The sequence below is a fragment of the Adiantum capillus-veneris genome, chromosome 27 (assembly GCF_014529385.1).
Source record: "Adiantum capillus-veneris isolate H3 chromosome 27, ASM1452938v2, whole genome shotgun sequence".
Taxonomy (NCBI): domain Eukaryota; kingdom Viridiplantae; phylum Streptophyta; class Polypodiopsida; order Polypodiales; family Pteridaceae; genus Adiantum; species Adiantum capillus-veneris.
Window position 1 is genome coordinate 111,172,377 of NC_140957.1, and position 21,332 is coordinate 111,193,708.

A 21,332-nucleotide genomic window follows, 5' to 3' on the forward strand; every position below is an offset into this window, starting at 1 on the left:
TTCGTTGGGAGCGAGCCAGAACACCTCCAATCTACCTGAACCAGACATAGACTGAGGCCGCTTCACCTTCCTCCATGAACCTGGGCTCTGAAAGGATCCCAAATACCAACAGGTGATAGGGTATCAACACCAACCATACCAGTTTAGGTGCCACGCCTCTTCGATGCCCAACACCGGGTGTTTAGGAAAAGCCAAGGTAAAATCTCCGACGTGTTAGCCTTGTAGGTCATTCAACCCCTGACGCACTAACCGTGTAGATGAGCCTAACAAAAAAGAAGAAGACCTAGGCAACACCCCGATCCAGCAAAGCCCTAGGTCAGCGACCATTTAGTCTAAATCTAAGCGATGTAGGTGATTCTAGTCTTGTAGCGACACTGCCATAAGAAACATAACACATGAGTCCAATCACAATAGCACTTCCCAGATGCACAAACAATCCTTTAACCAAACAGTTAGATTGTACAGGGTCTCTATCCTTACACATTTACCATAAATCATCTTGATCACTTCATGATTCAATCCAAAAAACCATAAACCATAATCCAATCACAGTACACCGGTGAGCACTCCACCCTACTTGGGTGAGGCACGACAAATCCTGCATAACCACTTTAGAACATAACATGGCATAAAAAATTTCAGCAGCATAACCAAATCCAAAAAAAAAGACCATAAGCCAAACCGGCTTCCACCATAAAATTTCAACCATAATCCATGAGGGAATCTCAGCCCTTAACCATAAATCATACTCACACTGAACCAGCTCCCACACTTGGAGTTTGATACATCTCCTGCAATCAATCGGAGTTACACACATGTGACCCTTAAGAAGTGATTCTTCCATGCATAAAAAGAGTCTGACCAGCAACTAACCATGATATGAAAATCCAATTTTGACAACATCCAACCATGAAAAGTTGATGCATCACATCTGCACTTCACCTCTCTAGCACATAGAGCTAGTTTTGACCTAGAAAGGTGCAAAGCAGTCATAACTATGCATATGAGGCATCCATATTAATCCATGAGTTCCCATACATCATATGATAACATTAAAACATCATAAACATAATGCAAAACAACTCCGACCTTTAGGTCAACCATAAACCATAACTTCACACATATGTAAAAAACAAATTTTTGTCATTTTTGGGAGCATGCAAAACATGCAAATGAAAGTAGTTGACCTCAAACCAATGCATCAAGTTCAGATCCATAATATATACTATCACTCCATCACATCACTTTGACTATATGATACTCACACAACAAACGATAACCTCAAAAGAAAGCCACTTTATTCATATCTGCCTATGCGGTTCGGGATGTTTAACCATATACTCCTACATACGTTTATGGCCATCTAATAATTGAAATCAACTCCCCAAAGCAAACCATAAAACATATCAAAATGGCTTGGTTAACTCACGACGTCATATGGTATCCCCCTTGATAGCACTCCTACGCGTGTAGGTAAAAACCGGTTATAGAGTGATTAATAACTTGCATTCCCGATGTGATAAAGGAGACCTAGATTCATTTATCATCAAGTTTTATCAAGATTTTCAATTGGTTAAGTGGGTTTGCCCATCCGGTAAATCTATATAGTGGTTCTCCAAGGAGCCTAGAGTAAAAAATATTTGGTTGTGTACTGGGCAGTAAACTATTTTTTGAGCATATCTCTTAACTCGTGCGTGTTTTTCACATGATACCTAAGAGAGAAAAAGTTCTAAATGATGTGTTTTATCTCTGGTATAAAGGGTTGGTTAAGATAATCTCAAGTTGCAGCATTAGGATCAACATTGTTTTCAGTGCAATGGTCTCTCTACCAACGCTTGGTTGTTTTCTATAGTTTGAACTAAGCGATGATAGCTTTGTTTACTGCTGCTGATGAATGATTCAAATCAAAGTAGTCATCCATACGCTTGATCCAATCTTTCCTACATCTTTGCCTTCCCCGCTAGAATTTCCGGGTTGAGACTTACGAAGCATAGCATTGATGTCTCTATCAATGATGGTATGTTGAGGAACAATAGATGCATTTGCGTTAGCAACATCCGTATTTCCTCTAGAAGGCATGATAACTTACTCCACCATATCAACCAAGGTCACACTTAGCAAAATATTCTATTCCGCTCGAAGTCCTTAAATCAAATAGAATAGACATTTAAAGATAAGATAAGAAGAAATAAGAGAAAGAATAATGCATAAATTAACCTAATTTCTATATATAAAAAATTTGGTTTTTCAAAGGTCCACAAGGTGTCTCGAAAGTTTCTAATAGATCCTAGTGGCTCTAACATAATGCACTCGGTAATATCCATTGTGACATCCTCCCACCAATGGAGCATAGTTATCCCATTCCTTCAGTATGTCTGATAGTTGACTCCAATAGTCCTTTATAATCTTTGGTTGGAACATCTCTTCTTTGGCGTGTGAGTCATACCATTCTTGAGTAAGAATTGAGCAGTGAATATTTTCACAATCTACGCGGCACTGAGGTCTGTTGTAGGCATTGTATAAAATTTTTACATTGCGAGGGTTATAGATTAGTGACTTCCCAAATAAGTCAAAGAATAACTCCCATGGTACTAGACTATAGGAATGTTAGACATTGTTCTCGCACTATCGTCCCCATACATTAAACATAACAATGTCAAAGCATCCCATAGCCATTACTAAAGGAAGTATGTTTCTGGCCATCCATGTTTCTTTTGTCGGTATTAGGTTAATTTCCTAAGCATTTATGTACAATATTTGATTAGTAACAACAATATCCGTTCCCAACTTAGATAATATCCACTCGATACTCCCAAGAGGCGAGGGTTTATGCTGAGGTGGTCTAAATTTGAGGTTCCATGTTGCATAATGATACCAAGCTCTGAAGGTATTTAATACAATGAAATCCGTAGACATCAATATTTTCTTCTCTCCCCTGTTATGCATGGTAGTGACAAGTCTTTGTACTTCCACTCCAGTTTGGAAATGCTCCTCCATCATAAGGTGAGAGAGTATATCCACCCATATCCCTCAAGGTAAGATGTCAATCATCTACACATACATCCCATCACTCATATTAGTTATAATGATGAAAACCAAGATTTAAACTCAAGTATTATATCCTCAAAACAATATGTGTTATATCAAAATCAAATTTTTATAACCACAGAAGATAAAAAAGATACATAGTGTTTCTAGGGAGATACATAAATACGAAAGGGTCCAATGAACCAATTCTTGGTTCCTACAACTAAGGTTCTACCCCTATATTTGTTCATATCTCGGGTGTCAAAGTTTAGCACTTCAACTTGTGTACTAAAAGTCACATCTTTCTTTTTGTACCATTCTTCCTCCCGAGTACTAGCAAAAGACTGGTATGAATCTGGTAAGGCATTAAGAACAGTCTGCACAAGGGAACTGTCTGAAATGACTTCACCTGCAGAAATAAGTTGATCATTGATATCCTTGACACCAGCAAGGAAAGTGTCCATATCATCTTCCTCATGCATAATCTTCGATTCCAGCTCTTTACGCAGCAAAGCAATTTTAGCCTCATTGCGGCTTGCATAAAGACCTGCTAGAAGATCCCAAGCTTGTTTTGCTGATTTTGTTGAACGAATGTGAGGAACAATGGTTGCGCTTCATAGACAACACAAACAATGCATGAGATTGTGCATCCTTTACATCCCAACGAGCTTGTTCTACCGTAGGCAAAACAACTCTAATAGTAGCAATCCTTGCAGCAAGACCTGCAACATCCTCAACATTGCCTACATCCTCAGAACCAGGACGTACATTCTAGACGCCCTTTGACACAAGAACATGTTGCATCATGTAAGTCCACATAGGGTAATTGTCCCCATCCAACCTGTCCTCAGCAGCAAACATCTTGAACACATATGTCTTGTTGTTAGCCATAGTAAATGTTGCACCTGATGTGAAAACTGCCCGAAATGAGGAGAAACTGAGTGAGACCAACACGTGCTATACAACACAACCCGTAGTAGACTGTATGGGACCTGTTATGCAGTATTTGGTACTGACAGAAATTTTGCACAAAATGACAAAATTGATGTGCAGACCTGGCTATAGTGGAAACGGAGGCCGAAATGAGCCTGAATTAGAAATCTGAGCAGACCTAGGTCTACGAGCTCCCCCAAAAATTTTGTCGACTTGCGAACGCTTGCCAAAGCTCACAAAAATCGGAGAAAGTGAGCAGGCGTGTGCTGGAGCTGCTGGCGACTAAGCCCGGGAGGACGCAACCTGCTCTGATACCAATTGTTGGAATTAGGTTGTAGAGAAACGCACACAGCTTGGAGAAGACGAAGGAAGTTCAAGGCACACAACTGAGAGTGTATTACTTAGTGTGCAATGGAAAGATAGATAGCCCTAGAATGAATGGGCGTATATACAATGCGCAGGGGAAAAAACCTCCTAAAGAGGGAAAAAATGCCCCGGTGGTCCTAGTGTGTTCACACACATCACTACCACATGTATATGGTAACAGAGTGCTCTCTCTCTCTCTCTCTCTCTCTCTCTCTCTCTCTCTCTCTCTCTCTCTCTCTCTCTCAGCTCCCACCTCCAAATGTAGCTCTGTAAATCCTCGCTTGGTTTTGCCCATGTAAATTTCCATAGCATCCATGGACATATAATTCTGACCATCGCAAAGTGTCCATTAATGAGCCGCGAAGATTCCCATTGGTAAGAGAGAGCGAGACCCACCATAGGAAAGTTGCACGAGCTCCTCTCAATGGTTTATGGCTGCAATTAAGTGCCAATTTCTCAGTAAGCAAATGAAGGGAGAGAGCCTACCTTTTGACACAAATCACAATAGTCTATTTCAAGCAGGTCTAGGTTTTCTTGAGTAGGGCTTCTTAGGGAAGGAGCAAAGCAGTTATGTAGGGCAAAGTGCATCTCACATTAGTGGTCTTGAGCACAAGTAGGAGGAAGTATCCATGTCCTCCAACAAGAATGGGAGGTAGAGAGCAAGCAAGAACATTGTGGTTGAGGACAATGGAGAGCCTTAGCCTTTGGAGTAGGTTTTGATTCTCAAAAGACCACTCATGGCCTTTTGGAAATTAGGGCACCTCTTAGTAGGTGAAATAGCTCACTCTCATCACCTAGGGTGGTAGCTCACCCTCACCACCTAGGTGAAAAGCAAGCCTACAACAAATGTCAAAACTAAAACAAAATGTAAAGAAAATCAATGTGGCTCTTTGATGAAGGACCCATTCACTAAATAAAGAAAGGCACACAAAAAAGATTGAATGCCTTTAAGCACTTTCACACGCTGCAGGTCACTAATGAAAGCAATCTTGGCTTATTTGCATGAAGACCCCTAGAAATAATCATTGTATGTTTTGCCACATATGAGAGAGAGAGAGAGAGAGAGAGAGAGAGCAACGTTTTACCAACTTTGCCAAAATCGATAGGGTTGAGGTGCAAAGGCAACGTCGACACTACACGACAGACCTATGCTCATGCATGGGAAACCCTGCCATGGCAAACATGCGAAAGATACCTTTACCTCTTCGAATCTAGCACATGTAGTGTTCGGGAAAAATGTGTCTCAGCTTAATATCGTGCTGTTTTTGGTTTCAAAAATGCCGGATGAGGGCAGGTGCAAGAGGAGAAATTCTACCCCAAAATAGAGAAAAATAGTGTAAAAATTTGAAAAAATAACCTTGATTTTAAAAATTTCCTCAAGAAAAGGAATTTTGTATGTTTTCAAATATGGTTTTTCTCGAACACTGAGCTGCACATGTTTTAACATGCCCAAAAGGGTTTGCCATCATTTACTTGCCATGTGGGCTAACAGACAAAAGGCTCAAGCTGTATCGGACATTCCACTTCTGTACTAGGGCATTTGGCAAAAAATGAAAGATGAAAGTACAGCATAAGGTTTTCTGAAAAAAAGGAGATTCTCTTTCAACGACTTTTGGGAATGTCCAAAGGCCTGGACAAGCGTTGGAGCTCTCGCTCAAAACAGAAGTGACCGTCACCGAAATACACAGCGCGCGCGCGCGCGCTCCCCCACCCCCCATGATGGCAGTCACAAGATAATTTGGTAGGTATAACATACCTGCTTTTCCTTTTCATTCTTGAGCTCACAAGGACGAACAGAGTCTATTCCTGCAAGAAGCTTGGAGCTCTAAGGGGGAGCTATTTCACTAGTATTTTCTATCATAATCTCCATCTTGTATGCGTGCGAGTGTGTTCCTCTCAGTTGAGCTTATGCGGTGTGAAGCTCAGGTCTTTAACCACCCAATGTAACCGCTGCTAAAAGTCTTTTGTTTTTGCATTGTTTAGCAGTCTTGAGTTGATGCGGAGTCAAGCTCAGGTCTTTAACCACCCAATGTAACCGGTGTTAAAAGTCTTTTGTTTTTGCATTGTTTAGCGCATTTCAGAACTTAGCCCCATCTCATGGCAGGCTTTGCACAAGGTGAAGGCTCATGTTGGCATTCTAAAACAATGTGGAATGCAACTCTTCAAGGAATTCACATGGGTCCCTTACATTAAATGAAGGGACCAACTTAGAAAGGCTCACAAAAACTTTGTACGCCTTCTCCCTTCTCCTCTAGAAATAAATACATCATCACTTTTCTCCTTCTTAAATTAAGAAGGCAATCAGAGCATGAGAAAAAGGCATATTTCCAAGTGCCAAGTGCACACTCATCCGGTGGTGAGTAGAGTGCCACTCGCCTTTGATTCTCTTCATTTTGAAGAATATTTCATGAAATTAGGATTGCTTGCTTCTCAAAAGTTTCATTGGAGACCTCACTCCATGAGTATGTGTGTGTGTGTGTGTGTGTTTGTGTGTGTGTGAGAGAGAGAGAGAGAGAGAGAGAGAGAGAGAGAGAGAGAGAGAGAGAGAGAGAGAGATCTCTTTATGCTTATTAGAGGTCAAAATCAAATGCACATGGATGTATGTCCATCTATGGGGAAAGACCAAAAGGTACAAAAAAATACGCAAAGTATATAAGATCACGAGCACATGGTTGTGTGTGCCACGTGGACATGCTTCATCGACTTGTCCGGACAAGTCCATTAGATTAGGTTTTCCTCTTGCATAAATGGTTTGTACAAACGTTTTGACAGGTGTTATTACACTTCGGTGGGCATTTGACATGACGAGCATGTGAGTCTAGATTTATGTGTTGGTCTAGTATGTTCGTCAAATGGGTCATAGAATAGTGATGTATCGTTTTAGAAACTCACATGTGCGCACATTTGCACATTTTCCCGACTCGCAGAATTTTCTCCACCTGGCACCTCGAATTCACTAAAGAAGCCCTTTGCCTAGCTTTTTCTATCAGATCAGTTAGCACCATCCAAGAGCCCAGGGTTTTGTAGAACAGCCCCATCGTTTTGGCATCAGCAAATCGGCCCACATTTACAATTTTTAGCCCTTCCTCTCGTTGGAAATGGCCCAGTTCTGCTAACACTAGCCCATCTACAGCCCCTTGGACAATTTGCAGCCATCGAGCCTCTCTCTTGGTCATTCCCTTACCGCATCGAGTGTACACATCGCTGCCCATCAACTGATCTATTATCAGCTGCGTTCTCAGATGGATCCAAAGGTGCATCAAATCAACACAGGAGGTGCTTCATCTTGTGTAGCAGGCTACAGTGTCACTGTTCATAGGACGGCAGTTAGTATAGTTGATCAGGAGTTCACACTGGACGGACTCTCGCTTGTGAGGTGGCAAGTGTTACAGATGGTGGTCCAATGGACACCGTGGCTAGATCACCACCACCTCACTTTGGAGATAGGCTTAGTTGGATTGGGATATCTGCCAGCCGTTGGTGGCCCTTTAGGAGATCCATATGTGTGCTTGGTTCTAGTCGGCGAAGACTCTATCATCACCTACTTTGTATGGTCATTCGTATGGAGTCTAGCATCTCGAGTTCATGCACAGCACGTCTGCACCATCCCTACACAGTTGAGTCTTGACACCCCCATTGTACTGGTGAGTTTTGGGCTGGAGTTGAGTGTGCTGCCATGCCAGAGTCTGTACTGGTTTCTCGATGTCCCATGCTGTTCAAGTTCCACTGCTGAGTCGTAGTGTTGTTTGCTCTGTTATTCATTGTCTTCTGTGTTTCATTTTGTTGGAGCGAGATCTCACACACATTGCACCTAGGAGCACCCATTGTAAAGAGCACGACACATTATCCCCACTACATGTGCTCTCATTTTTGGCACGCCCGGTGGGACCTCAACCGAAGTCTCACTCCATCGAAAGTAGAGTCGACGAGCTACCTGGTTTAAGTTCTCTGTATTAGTCGGTTGGTTTCGACTAGTCTGGGCGTGCTTTAGCTTGGTCTCGTCTAGTTTCCCCTCGACTTGCTTGTCTAGACCTGCTTGTCTAGTCTCTCGTCTTGGTCTAGTAGTCTCGGCCTGTTCTAGTCCTCTCTCGTCCAGGTCTAGCCAAGTGGTCTAGTCACTCGCCCTGGTCTAGTGGAGTCTGGACAAGTGTTCATTAAGTTAAAGGTCTTCGTGCCCAAAGCTTGGGTGGGCTTTCGGTTGCTGCATGACAAATATAAAGGCAATCAAAAGAGCGACAAAGCCCACTACTAAGTCTTCTGAAGTACTACAACAGAAAGCGTCAACCCTTCATGCCAAGTAGAAGTCCACCAGCCCCGTTACCCCTACCTTCCCTCGTGGCTACCTCCATTCCCTCAACCAGTTCTACACCTCCCCAGTCACCCCCTCAGTAAAGTTCACACCCTCTGTGTCACAACAAGCTCTTGAGCAGCAGGCTCCTGCACAGACAGCCATGGAGGAGCTCACGAGCGTTCTGGCTAAGGTGAATATCAAGTTTCCAACTTTCAAGGGTCTCTCCACAGAGGATACTGACGACCATGCCCGGAGGTTTGTTTCCCTCTACAGGGGTCGTGGCCTCAATCGAGAAGACGCCTACTTAGTACTCTTCCCATCCACCTTGAATGGCTTACCAGATAAATGGTATAGTTAGTTTGCAGAAAACCACTTGACGACTTGGGCCACATTAAGACAACAGTTTTGTGAAGCTTTCAGACAAGGGGACTTCCAAGAGAAGGTTCTGAATGAGTTGGCCAATGTGATGCTCCAGCCCAAAGAGACTATTGCAGAACTCATGACCAAAACAAAGTCTCTGGTTGCCAAGCTTCCTCAACAACCAGGTAAATTTATGGTCAAGAAGTGGGTAGAGAAGGCTCTTCCTAAGACTTCTCAGCAAAAACTCAGAGAGAGTCTTCGACCTGAAGCCACTCTGAAGGAGTTTGTTGCTGCTGCTACTAGGATAGAGGGGACAAGGAAGCTGTTTACAGACTCCTCAGGTAGAAACTGCCTCTGTACTCTTGGAAAGTCCGTTTGACCCCTTGACTTCTTTACGCAGGGAACTAGAAGCCCTAAAGTTACAACGAGCTCTTCAAGAGGAGAGGTCCTTTCCTCTTAGATAGGAGAAGCCTCCACATCACGAGGCTTTGGAACAGATCAAGCGTTAGCTAGAAGAGCTCAGGTCTCAGTAGGAGACTAAGGCTATGCTTTGGTGTAGCTCATGCTATTCGCCAGGGCACCCTCCACATGAATGCCCCCTTCGGGCTTATTGCCACTTCTGTGAAAAGTTTGGACATGAGGACAAGGATTGCTACTACCTCAAGGGATTGCGACAAATACAACAAAGTCTTGGTCCTAATTTTCAACAAGGCCAGCACCTGCATCCAACATGGTTTCCCCCTATGGCCATCCAAACCACATGCCACCTTTGCTAACAGCCCCTCCTATGCAAGGTATGCAGAGCACTTTTCCCTCTCAGAGCTTTTATCATGCCCATGCTCCCTCATCCCCTCAAAGCTTCTACGCCTCCACCTCCAACTCCATGCACCAAGAGCAAGGACCACCTCGCCCTTCGACTCGCCCATTGAAGTGGCCCATTTTACAGATGCGGGAATATGGCCATTATCAAAGCAAATGTCCCTTGCCAGAAGGGTCCCCTCCCTACCGTCATTGCCCTAAGCGAAGGATCACTACAATAAGGATTGTCCCAAACTTCGTGCATCCACGACTTCGAGCCCAAGTCGAAGCCAAAGTGAGTTTACCTTTCCCAAGATCAATCTGATAGCAGTTAGCACCATCCCGTAGCCGCCCCCTTCTACCCATGTGGTTACCCCTCGAGACAAGCTGCAGTTGGTAGAGGAGCCAGTGGGCGTCCTCACTTGGGCCCAGAGGGCCACTCTCGATCTTAGCATTCCAGCAAGTTCAACTCCCCCACACATTCACACCAGTGGATACCCCACTTTCAGCTGTTGACAAGCCATCCCCCAAGGATCCAAATCTTTGCTCTCTGATATTGATGAAGCTTTCTTGGAAGCAGTTGTCGATCTCAACAGATCAAGGTTCTAGAGAAACCACTGGCAGAAAAAAAAAAAGCTTACAGCAGAGACAATCTTGAAGAACGCTTTCCAACAAGTGTCGCTCTATGACATGCTGCGCCTAGGGACAAGTTTTCGAAGTGACACCCTTACATTTATTCAGTCACTTTACCCCAGAGCAGGTCCTAGTGGCGGGCACCTCCCAGTGCAACCATCCAAGTCCTATATGATATCCCATCCTGCCCCTCACGGATTATAGAAGTCCTCGTCTCACCGTGTCCGTCTTGGGGTGGCAATTCTCAGGAGTGATTGTGGATGGTGGATTTGGCATCAATCTGATGCTTGAGTTCACTATGTTGGCTTTAGGTCTGCAGCCTAGACGACCTGCTCCCTTCACAGGTACGTTGGCCGATCAGAGGATAGTCTACCCAGTGGGTATAGTAGAGAAGGTGCCTCTGCAGGTACAAGACTTCACCTTTAGCTTGGATTTTGTTGTGGTTCGTCTTCCCAGGTTGAGGGAGGATTTCCCTTGCTCATCTGTAGAGCATGGCTACGATGCACTAAAGCATTACCAAGTCTATGCCTTGTTATGGGGTCTTTATTCAATATTTGCCGGAGGATATACCCTCTTTCATAGTTTCTACAGTACCTAAGCCCATTGAGCCACCTGAGCCAGCAACAAGTGTTGAGGTCACAAAGGCCAATAACTATGTGCCCTTGGTGAGCATATGAAGAATCATAGAAGAAAAAAGAAATCTCCTCTACAGGAGTTTACCCACACTTCAACCTCAGCCCCATCTGTGTCTGCTTCTCTGACCAAGCCAAAAATCTCCTTTGAGTCTATGGAACTATCTTGTAAAACTTCTAGTCAGCCGAGCGATGGTACAACTCACAAATCACCGTGTCTCGCATTTGCATGGGAGGGTTATTCCAAGGGCCACGAAAGGCATGTTCTCACAAATCCTGGAACCAGAGGTATCTTCCCCACTTTCTTCCCTCAACCCTCACCCTACCCACCCCCTCACTCTCTCCTCATCCCTACCCACCCCCTCTTGCCCCTACCCTCCCCTCACTCGCCCCTACCCACCCACTCACTCTCTCCTCGCCCCTACCCACCCCCTCACTCGCCCCTACCCTCCCCCTCTGCCCCTACCCACGCCCTCACTCTTCCCTACCCACCCCCCTCTTCCCCTCGTCCCTACCCACCCCCTCTCGCCCCTACCCTCCCCTCACTCGCCCCTACCCAACCCCCTCTCTTCTCCTTGTCCCTACCTACTCCCTCTCGCCCCTGACCTCCCCCCCTCGCCCCTCACCACCCCATCCCCTCTCCCCTCGCCCTTACCCACCCCCTCCCCTCTTCCCTAGCCCTATTTACCCCCTAGTACCCTACCCACCCTCCCCTCCACCCTCCAGTGTTACAACCCTCCCCTCCACACTTTAGTGTTTCACCGCTTAGTTCCTAGCTTTTGAGCTTTCTTTGAAGAATCCGAAAATTTTCGCAAGTTTTAGTGTAATTACCTGCAAAAGCTTCAAATTTTGACCTAAACCTGGGAGCATTCAAGGCCATTCGTGGTAGCTAACGCTTCGTCTTTTGGCTGATTTACACTCGCATTGTGACTTTCAGGGCTTTTGTTCATGCTGGGGCATTCTTCAGTTTTTGCTTCTGGACCGATCTCTCGTGGCGAGGTGTCTCTACTTCTTCATCATCTCCTATAGTTGCCTACATCTCATGAGTTTACCTTTCCCCCAGAACTTAACTAACTTCTCTACACATAGCTTCTTCAGTCTGGTTGGTCTGAATTTTTCCTTCCTTCGAGTTTCTGTGTCCTCTCTAGTTTCAGTATTCTTTGCCTGTTTTTCAGTGCTCTCTCTCACAGGGATAGTGAGTGGTCTTGTGGCGGGCAATCTGTAGTAGGGCTACAGTGTCATTGGCATAGGACGGCAGCTAGTTACAGTTGATCAGGAGTTCACACTGGATGGACTCTCGCCTGGGCAGTGACACGTGGCAAGTGTTACGGATGGTGGTCCAGTGGACACCGTGGCCAGATCACCACCACCTCAGTTTGGAGATAGGCTTAGCTGGATTCGTATATCTGCTAGCCGTTGGTGGCCCTCTAGGAGATACATATGTGTGGTTGGCTCTAGTCGGCGAAGACTCTATCATCAGCTACTTGTATGGTCATTCGTATGGAGTCTAGCATATGGAGTTCATGCACAACACGTCTGCACCATCCTTGCACAGTTGAGCCTTGACACCCCCATTGTACCCGTGAGTTTTGGGCTGGAGCTGAGTGTGCTGCCATGCCAGAGTCTGTATTGGTTTCTTTGAGTTAGTCGATGCTCATGCTATTCAGGTTCCACTGCTCAGTCGTAGTGTTGTTTGCTCAGTTATTCATTGTCTTCTGTGTTTCATTCTGTTGGAGTAAGATCTCACACACATTGCACTAAGGAGCACCCACCGTAGAGAGCACGACACATTGACCCCGCTATATCTTGAAGAGTTATTGTATCAACATCCTCCCATTCGAGTCAGTAGAGTTGGTATTGAGGTATTGCATGTGTGATATCCCATTTATGCAATCAAAAGAAAATACCACATTGGTAACGGTGTGGGGCCCTTGAGAGGGTTGGTTGGGACCCCATTGGGTGTCATTCTCTCTCTCTCTCTCTCTCTCTCTCTCTCTCTCTACTTGAGATTCAGAGACATAGAGACGCTCTATTGAATGGGCAAAGACAAAGACAGTCCCAGAGACGCATCTCAGATTTCTTCAGTCTGAGTACCACAGAGTCAGAGGGGACACCACCACCAGAGAGCTCGGGTCCCACCTATACACACATCAGCGGTACTCTCATTGATCGAGCTACAGAGTTAGGGAGATCGAGACGACCGCGACTGAGGAGGGAGCCACGCAGCACCGGCGGAGATTGCGGCAGAGGATCCACAGGATTCTAGCACGACACCCAGAATGTCGATCGGGATAGGCTTCATGCTACTGCTATATTGTATCATGGTGACACTTATCCCCATTTTGTACCTTTATGGTGATACCAGTGCTCAGCCTACCAGCCACCCATAGGAGTTGGTAGCACTCCTATCAGTTCTTTGTTTGTAGTTTTCTTGTTTGTACCCTGTCTTGGTACTAGACTCATCATTGTAATCAGTTGGTCTCATAGGTCATTTTGGCCTCTTGTAGACGTTAATATATCATTTCATTTCATTTCTCTCTCTCTCTCTCTCTCTCTCTCTCTCTCTCTCTCTCGCTACATATCTGTACCTCTCTCATTCTCTCTCTACAAGGAAATAAAAGGAACCATCTCTCGTGCGAAGTAGCACACATTAATGCAAGGAAAGAAGTAAAGATTTGTGGAAGCGTAAAGTCTAGATCTTCACCATTTCAATTCTGTAGTACACATAAATCCTCGTAGAGAATCCGATAGAGACGAATCCCCTTCGATTGTTGGTCACCGGGGAGATGAAGAAAAGCTGAAACCCAGCATGGGAACAGAAGAAACCAACGGAGATGGGACGAGGGGCATATAGGATTAGAGATAAAAATCGTAACCCTTACCAACTTATGGAGCACCGGCCGAGGGTCTTAAAACCTAAATATCAAAAGCTTGACATTTGGGGCTGATTTTTGTAAATTGCGCTGACATGCTGACGTGGCAGGTTGTATGGATTTCTGTGTTTTGCGCTGGTTGTATTGGGCAGCTTTTGGGCTAGCTTTTGGGTGTAGATACTTTTGGATTCAAGTGCATTTAGAACTAAAGCTTCTGGGGTCCTTCTTTTGGGCATCCCTTGTACGTTTATAAGTGCCCAGAGGGCCACTCTTCCAGAGAGCATCTGAACGCAGAGTCTCGGAGAGAGTTTTGGCTGACATGCCGACGTGGCAGGCTGTATGGATTTCCATGTGTTGTGCTGGCTGTTTTGGGCAGCTTTTGGCGCTAGCTTTTGGGTGCAGGCAGATACTTTTGGATTCAAGTGCATTCAAAACGAAACCTTTTGAGGTCCTGCTTTTGGGCATCCCTTGTACGTTTATAAGTGCCCAGAGGACCACTCTTCCAAAGGGCATGTGGACCTAGAGTCTCAGAGAGAGTTGGACCCTCAGGATTGTATGTTTGCTAAGCTATAATAAAGAAATATCGAAAGGGGTGCAATCTTTGGGGCCAATGCGTCTTGGCTCGGAACTCCATAGTGCCTTGTTGACTCTCTCTCTCTCTCTCTCTCTCTCTCTCTCTCTCTCCAAGTTGAGTGATTTTGCTGTTTTTGTTCATGTGTTGTACTTGATTTCTCGCTTGGAGTATTCGAGCCTGTAACATCCTCAAACCATTCTTGCGGGCATTCTAGGCGCTTGAGTGGCTGGTGATAGGGTCGGAACTTGGGAGGAGAGAGTTTCATGGGAAAGGTGTGACAGGGGCTGGGATAGCACAGTGGTGAGGATGTCGAGGCTTGGGAGGCTAGTGAGAGTAGGGATGGAGAGCTTCTACTAGGTAAGAAGGGTTGTCGCTTCGTGTAATATTACTATAGTGGAGTCTTCGGGGGACTAACAAGGTCCTTAGATTGCCTTCTATGAGTTTTACATGGGCCTACTATGAACCAACTAGCATGGTAGGGGGTCCAAGGCTAGTGGACCTCTTGCCCCGTTAGGACTAGACCACTTCACCTCTTGACTTGCTTCTACTAGTTGGCCTTCTTGATCTGCTTGGACTAGACCTCTCGACTTGCTTGGACTAGTAGAACCTTCTTGACCTGCTTGGACTAGACCTCTTGACTTGCTTGGTCTAGTTGATGCTTGACTTGTTGACCCTTCTCAGATTGCTGGGACTAGACCCCTTGACCTGCTTGGACTAGTCGACCCTTCTTAGATTGGTCGACCTCTCGGCTACTAGTCGACCTCTTGGCCTAGTTCTACTTCTACTTGATTGGAAGACTAATCGACCAATTGACCACGCACGGGCTATCCTAGCTATGGCACCAGCTTGAGTGAACAAGTAAGTGAGACTTCAGTTGAGGTCCCACTGCACATGTAGCAGGAAAATCTTTCTGGTGCTTTGTGTGTTAAGTGGGTAGCCTCATAGCGGTATGTTCAAAGTCTCACTCAAGTGCAAACAGTGTGGTGTGCACTGTGATAACACGAAGGGGGCATTCCTGTGGAGGGTGCCCTGGAGGCGGCAAGAGCTACACCAGACCATAGCCTTAGTCTCCTGCTGAGACCTGAGCTCCTTTAGCTCGCGCTTGATCTGGTCCAAAGCCTCGTGATGTGGAGGTTTCTCCTCTCGAAGAGAGAAGAATCTTTCCTCTTGAAGAGCTCATTGTAACTTCAGGGCTTCAAGTTCCCTGCGTAAAGAAGTCAAAGGATCAGGAGGACTTTCCAAAAAGACTGAGGTGGTCTCTACCTGAGGGGAGTCGGTGAACAGCTTCCTAGCCCCTTCTATCGGAGTAGCAGCCGCGACAAACTCCTCCAGAGTGGTGTCGGTTCGGAGACTCTCTCGGAGTTTTTGCTGATAAGATCTGGGAAGAGCCTTCTCCACCCACTTCTTAACCATAAATTCACCTAGTTGCTGAGGAAGCTTTGTGACAAGAGACTTGGTTCTGGTGACGAGTTCTGCAAAAGTCTCAGGACGCTAGACTAAGATGCTCAACCACACAAAGTACATAATGATAATAGAGTCTCTGATGACTCGAACCAACCACACATGTATCTCCTAAAGAGCCATCAAATGCCAACAGATATCCCAATCCAGCTAAGCCTATCTCCAAACTGAGGTGGTGGTGCTCTGGCCACGGTGTCCACTAGACCACCATCCGTATCACTTGCTACATGTCACTGCTCAGGCGAGAGTCTGTTCAGTGTGAACTCCAGCCCAACTGCAACTAACTGCTTATCCTTGCCAGTGACACTGTAGCCCTGCTACATGCCTTCCCATCAATCATTGATGTCATTTAGGTCGGTTTGATGGACTTTTCATGTACCAAGAGGCTAGATGGATTTATGGTCCTTTGTTACGGGCTCCTTACTTCCTATGTTGCTGGAAACTGTCCCCAATTGGAATCCAATAGCCCTTGCAGTACTGGAAATTTAAGAATAGGCTGATCTTGGAACATGCATCCTCAAATGGGATATTTTATTCAATCAACAAAGATAGGGCATGGTTGGTGGAAAGGTGTTATTCTTTATGTGAGTTAGTGGACCTTTATACTGATGCTTTGAAGTGTATATGCATTTGGGCCGTCTAGTTCACAATTTTCAGACTCTCTAAAAGTTGAACGGTGTGTACTCGAACAATGTAGTTTCTCATATTTTTTTGAAATGATCTGATAATCGCTCGAACACAATTTGTCTTCGTATTGGAGATAAAAAAGATTTTGTATCTCTTGTAACAAGATAGTTGGATGATCATCTCAAGACAACAGAGGTTATGAAGCCTATGTCATTCATATGCAAGAGCTTGTTCTACTGAAATAAATTGAGATCAAATTTTTACATTCTTGTGTATTGCAGTTCAGGTGCAACTTATTGCTGGTCTTTGAAAATGGCAAAAAGAAGTTTTCATGGCTTTCTCCTATGGCGCCATACTTCACTTTTTTGCTCCTCTCCTCTACCAGTACCTCCTTTACTAAAAATTCTTTAAGCTTCTTCGCATACTTTAGTAATTTAATCATGTGCACATATACTTGTATATTGAGAAATATACACAGAGGCATAGGAATGTAATTAAATGCAATCTCTATATTTCTGTTGCTGGGTAATGAATGCATGGAAGAAACAAATATTATGGACGTACTTCTTCTTACTGAATGCATTTTACTTAGATTTTCTTTGCTGTATTTTCATTCTTATAATCTCATGCGAGACATTCATGTGACATTTGTTTATTTTGATTACTATGCAGGTATGGACAGGCCATGAATTCTCATCCTGCTTTCTAGATCTATATCCTTGTTTCTCAATAACAGAAGCTTCACAGCTCTCTCTCTAGTGTGTGCTTGATTTAGTTTAAACACTCTAGACCAAGTATTGTAAGTGCGTTTCGGCAAAAGGGCAGTCACTTTCTCTATCATTTGCTTCGCTCATATGGTTATAAATGCAAGTTCATATGCAGTGAGAGAAAACCTTTTTTGAAATGTGTGAGCTCTAGTTTGATACTTATATTCCTTGACGCGCTTCACATTCTTTGGCTGTGCAGCCAATTTACTAACGCTGGTCCTTATAGCAATTTACAATAAATGCCATTCTGTTATTCAAAAACAAGTGAGTATCAAGTGCTATATTTTATCTTTATGTTTGATATCTAAGCTCACAAGTTTACCAATTCAGCTGCTCATGAGGCATGAACATACATGGACTGAATATTCAGTTTTTCCAAGGAGAAGAAAAAAAATATAGTCCATGTATCACTACACAACAAACACTAATCTCTGTGTAGAGAAATTTCACAAAACCTACATTAACAGTCCTAAAGCTTTTACAAGTGAGAGGAATGTAGTCTAATTGGAAAAAGGGAAGTCATTGGCATAGGGAAATGGGTACTTTCAAAAGACTCTATGGCAATGAATGTAAAAGTACCAATGATTGAGAGAATGCAACTTGATTCGAGGTTATGGAGTGTCAACACCTTCTGATCTGTGATAACATGTGCATGTTACAACCCCTTTTTATCAGTTTTCTCTTTTGTAGTGTTAGTAGATCCACCTAAGTATGTGGGGACTACCTTGTATCTTATGCCTTGGGCTTGAGCACACGCACGCGCGCGCACGTACACATACATACGAACACAATTTTTTTTAATAATGTCAGATTGAAATACTAATGGAAAACCTCAAAACGAGGAAAACATTACATGTGGAAAATTAGAAATAGTCAAAGTAGAGCTCATAGTGAAGGGAAGAGAGCTCATGCAAGTCATGGGCAAATTTAAGGGATTGATGAAGAGAGGTTTTGAAGAGGAACACATAATCCACTTGTACCTGCTAAAACATAAGAAGAGTACGAGCTCTCCAAACTCTCTAGAGCACCCAAAAACGAACCCAAGCGAAAAAGGGGAAGGGTACAAAGCGAGCTTTTTGAGTGAGCTTTTTGTCCATCTTTTTATGGCTTCACACTTGGCTAGCATTTTGCTTGAGCTCTTGTCCACTAAGCAAGCTTTTTTCTATGTATTCTTCAAAAGAGCTTGCTCAGTACGATGAAACATGTAAGCATTACGCTGACACCACAGGGTCCAACAAGCCCAGTATTTGACCCACATAAAGAAGACCGCAAAACGCTGTAGTGTCGATGAGAAAATGCCAAATGCCCATAATTTTTTGTGAAAAAACAACCCTAGGAAAGTAGAGCCGCATACAGGCCGATACACGGTGAAGGAAGTCTCTAGTAATGCAGCAAGCCCACAACAAGTGGCTTCTGCAGTGGAGCAACGGAAGCAAGAGGAGTGGCGAATATGACGCGCCCTAAGAAAAGTGCCAACAGGAAGCACTCCAACCAAACAGCGCCAAAGAAACAGTTGCTCCTTCAAAGGCAAATGGCTTTTCCACAAGGCAGAGAGAAGCTTCCTCCACCGAGATCAGATTTGTGCACGTGCCAAAGAGCATTGCAATGATCAGCAAGCCATGATTGTGGTGGAAGAAGAGCATAAAATCGACCCGCAAAAATATCTCGAAAAGGCGTTTCCCAAAGATCCCAATCAGACATGCGATCACCATCAGGTAAAGGCGAAACTGGCAAAAAGTCAAGCAATATACTTTGAAGTTCTCTCCAAAACTGATGGTAATGCATGCCCAATCCAAAACGGCGAGCGGCAAAGGGAAACTCAAAAGTAAATCCAGCCTCATCGACTACATCCTCAACCACACGAATGCCACGGCCAGAGAGAGTAAGCTTGGAGAGGGGAGCGGTCGACCAAAGTAAGAGAAAATGCTCGGCTCCAATGGAGACTCTCCAAGCGAATCGAATACACACACACTTTTTTTTTTGTAAATCTATTTGATTAATTTACCAGTGGGAAACCTCCAAGCGAGGAAAACCCACCAAAAGGGTAATGTACAATGTGAAGAACACAGAACTACTTAGCTGTACAGAGTAGCTAGAAACAGTCATAGGAAAGCCGATGTATCTCTGCGGTGATATCACCAACTTCCAAAGCAAATCGTAACGATTGCCTAAGGGAGAGCTTGAAGAGTGGGAATCGTTTGCATGAGTATGATGAAACATGCAGGCATTACGCTGACTCCACAGGGTCTAATAAGCCCAGTATCCGACCCACATAAAGAAGAGCGCAAACCGCTGTAGTGTCGATAAGAAAATGCCAAATACCCAGAACCGTTTGTGAAAAACAACCCCAGGAAAGGAGAGCCGTATACAGGCCGATACACGGCGAAGGAAGTCTCTAGTATGGCAACAATCCCACAACAAGTGGCAAATATCTTCTTCTGCATTGGAGCAACGGATGCAAGAGGAAGGCAAATATGACGCGCCCGAAGAAAAGTGCCAACAGGAAGCACTCCAAGCAAACAGCACCAAAGAAATAGTCGCTCTTTCAACGGCAAATGGCTTTTCCACAAGGCAGAGAGAAGCTTCCTCCACCAGAGATCAGATTTGTGCATGTGCCAAAGAGCATTGCAAATGATCAGCAAGCCATGATTGTGGTAGAAGAAGAGCATAAATGCGACCTGCAGAAATATCTCGAAAAGGCGTTTCCCGAAGATCCCAATCAGACATGCGATCACCATCAGGTAATGGCGAAACTGGCAAAAAGTCAAGCAACATACATTGAAGTTCTCTCCAAAACTGACGATAATGCGTACCCAATCCAAAACGGCGAGCGGAAAAGGGAAACTCAAAAGTATATCCAGCCTCATCGACTACATCCTCAACCACACAAACACCACGGCCAGAGAGAAAGTAAGCCTGGCGAGGGGAGCGATCGACCAAAGTAAGAGAAAATGCTCGGATCCAATGGAGGCTCTCCAAACGAATTGAATCACCTTCTTGCCGAGGATTCCATGAAAGATGAATCGTAACCTCTTTCCGGGCAGACACTAAAGTGGAAGCAAGAGGACATCCAGGAATGTACCCTTCCATCTTGCCGAAAATCACCTCCTAGATAGATGGTTGCCAATGGCCAAAAGAGGAAGCAACAACATGCTGACCAAGGTGTGCAAACATAAGAGTCCAAGGCTGAATTTGTTGCGCAAGTGTCGACAACAACATCGCTTTCCAAGTAAGAACATGCCTGCGCAAATCCAAAATGTTAAGGCCACCCATGCGTTTAGGAGTGCAAAGCTTCTCCATAGACATCAAACGCAAGCCTTTCTTTTGAGCATGGGTCTGCCACAGATGGAACATGATGTCCGACATAAGAGAATCAAGACAACGACGAGGCCAAATGCATCAACGGCAAAAAGAACTGAACATAAGCCAACAAAATGCTCTGAACAATTCGCAGACGAACATGTAATGGCCACGTGGATAACTTCCAGTAGTACACCTTGACATTCAAACACTGGATAACCCAATATACTTTTGAGAATGGGTGACATTCCATCCAATTGGATAACCCAAGTGCCTAGTAATCATATTTGGAGACACAATCTCACTTGGCCACAACAGACTGTGCCAATCACAAGAACAAAGAGGTAGAAGCTTCGATTTACAAAAATTGACTTTAAGCCCAGCCGCAATGCCAAAAAGTTCCAAAGCTTCCATAATCACTTCGACATCAGCCTTCTGATTACGAGGCATAAACAACGAATCATCTGCGTATGCCTGGCCAACAAAGGTACGACCCGAAGGTAACCGCAAACCATGAAGACCCACAACACAAGTCAAGTAATCAAGATAAATCAACAACGGGTGAGTGGCTATAGCATACAACAGAGCACTAAGGGGGCAACCTGCCTGACCGAACAACCAAGAGGCCAGGATTCTGTCAATTTGCCTTCCAAGATCCCTGAAGACGTGCTACATACATACAAGAAATAA

At 44.6% G+C, this 21,332-nt stretch overlaps 1 protein-coding gene across 13 annotated transcripts in view; it reads left to right on the top strand.

Moving 5' to 3' along the window:
- The first annotated feature begins 5,912 nt into the window (after nucleotides 1–5,912).
- The window catches only part of ABCC13 (multidrug resistance-associated protein 11), a 187,719-nt gene continuing 172,299 nt past the window's right edge, over nucleotides 5,913–21,332 (top strand). For 2 of the 13 annotated variants that reach the window (XM_086502645.1, XM_086502655.1), the window contains exons 1-4: nucleotides 6,152–6,269; nucleotides 16,857–16,959; nucleotides 17,248–17,288; nucleotides 17,525–17,606. In XM_086502645.1, the coding sequence (XP_086358771.1) occupies nucleotides 6,202–6,269; nucleotides 16,857–16,959; nucleotides 17,248–17,288; nucleotides 17,525–17,606 (294 nt within the window). In that variant the 5' untranslated portion in view covers nucleotides 6,152–6,201. Of the gene's footprint in view, nucleotides 6,270–6,319; nucleotides 6,358–6,430; nucleotides 6,557–16,856; nucleotides 16,960–17,247; nucleotides 17,289–17,524; nucleotides 17,607–21,332 lie in introns of those variants that run through there. The other 11 variants (XM_086502648.1, XM_086502651.1, XM_086502646.1 and 8 more) reach the window with 11 other exon arrangements.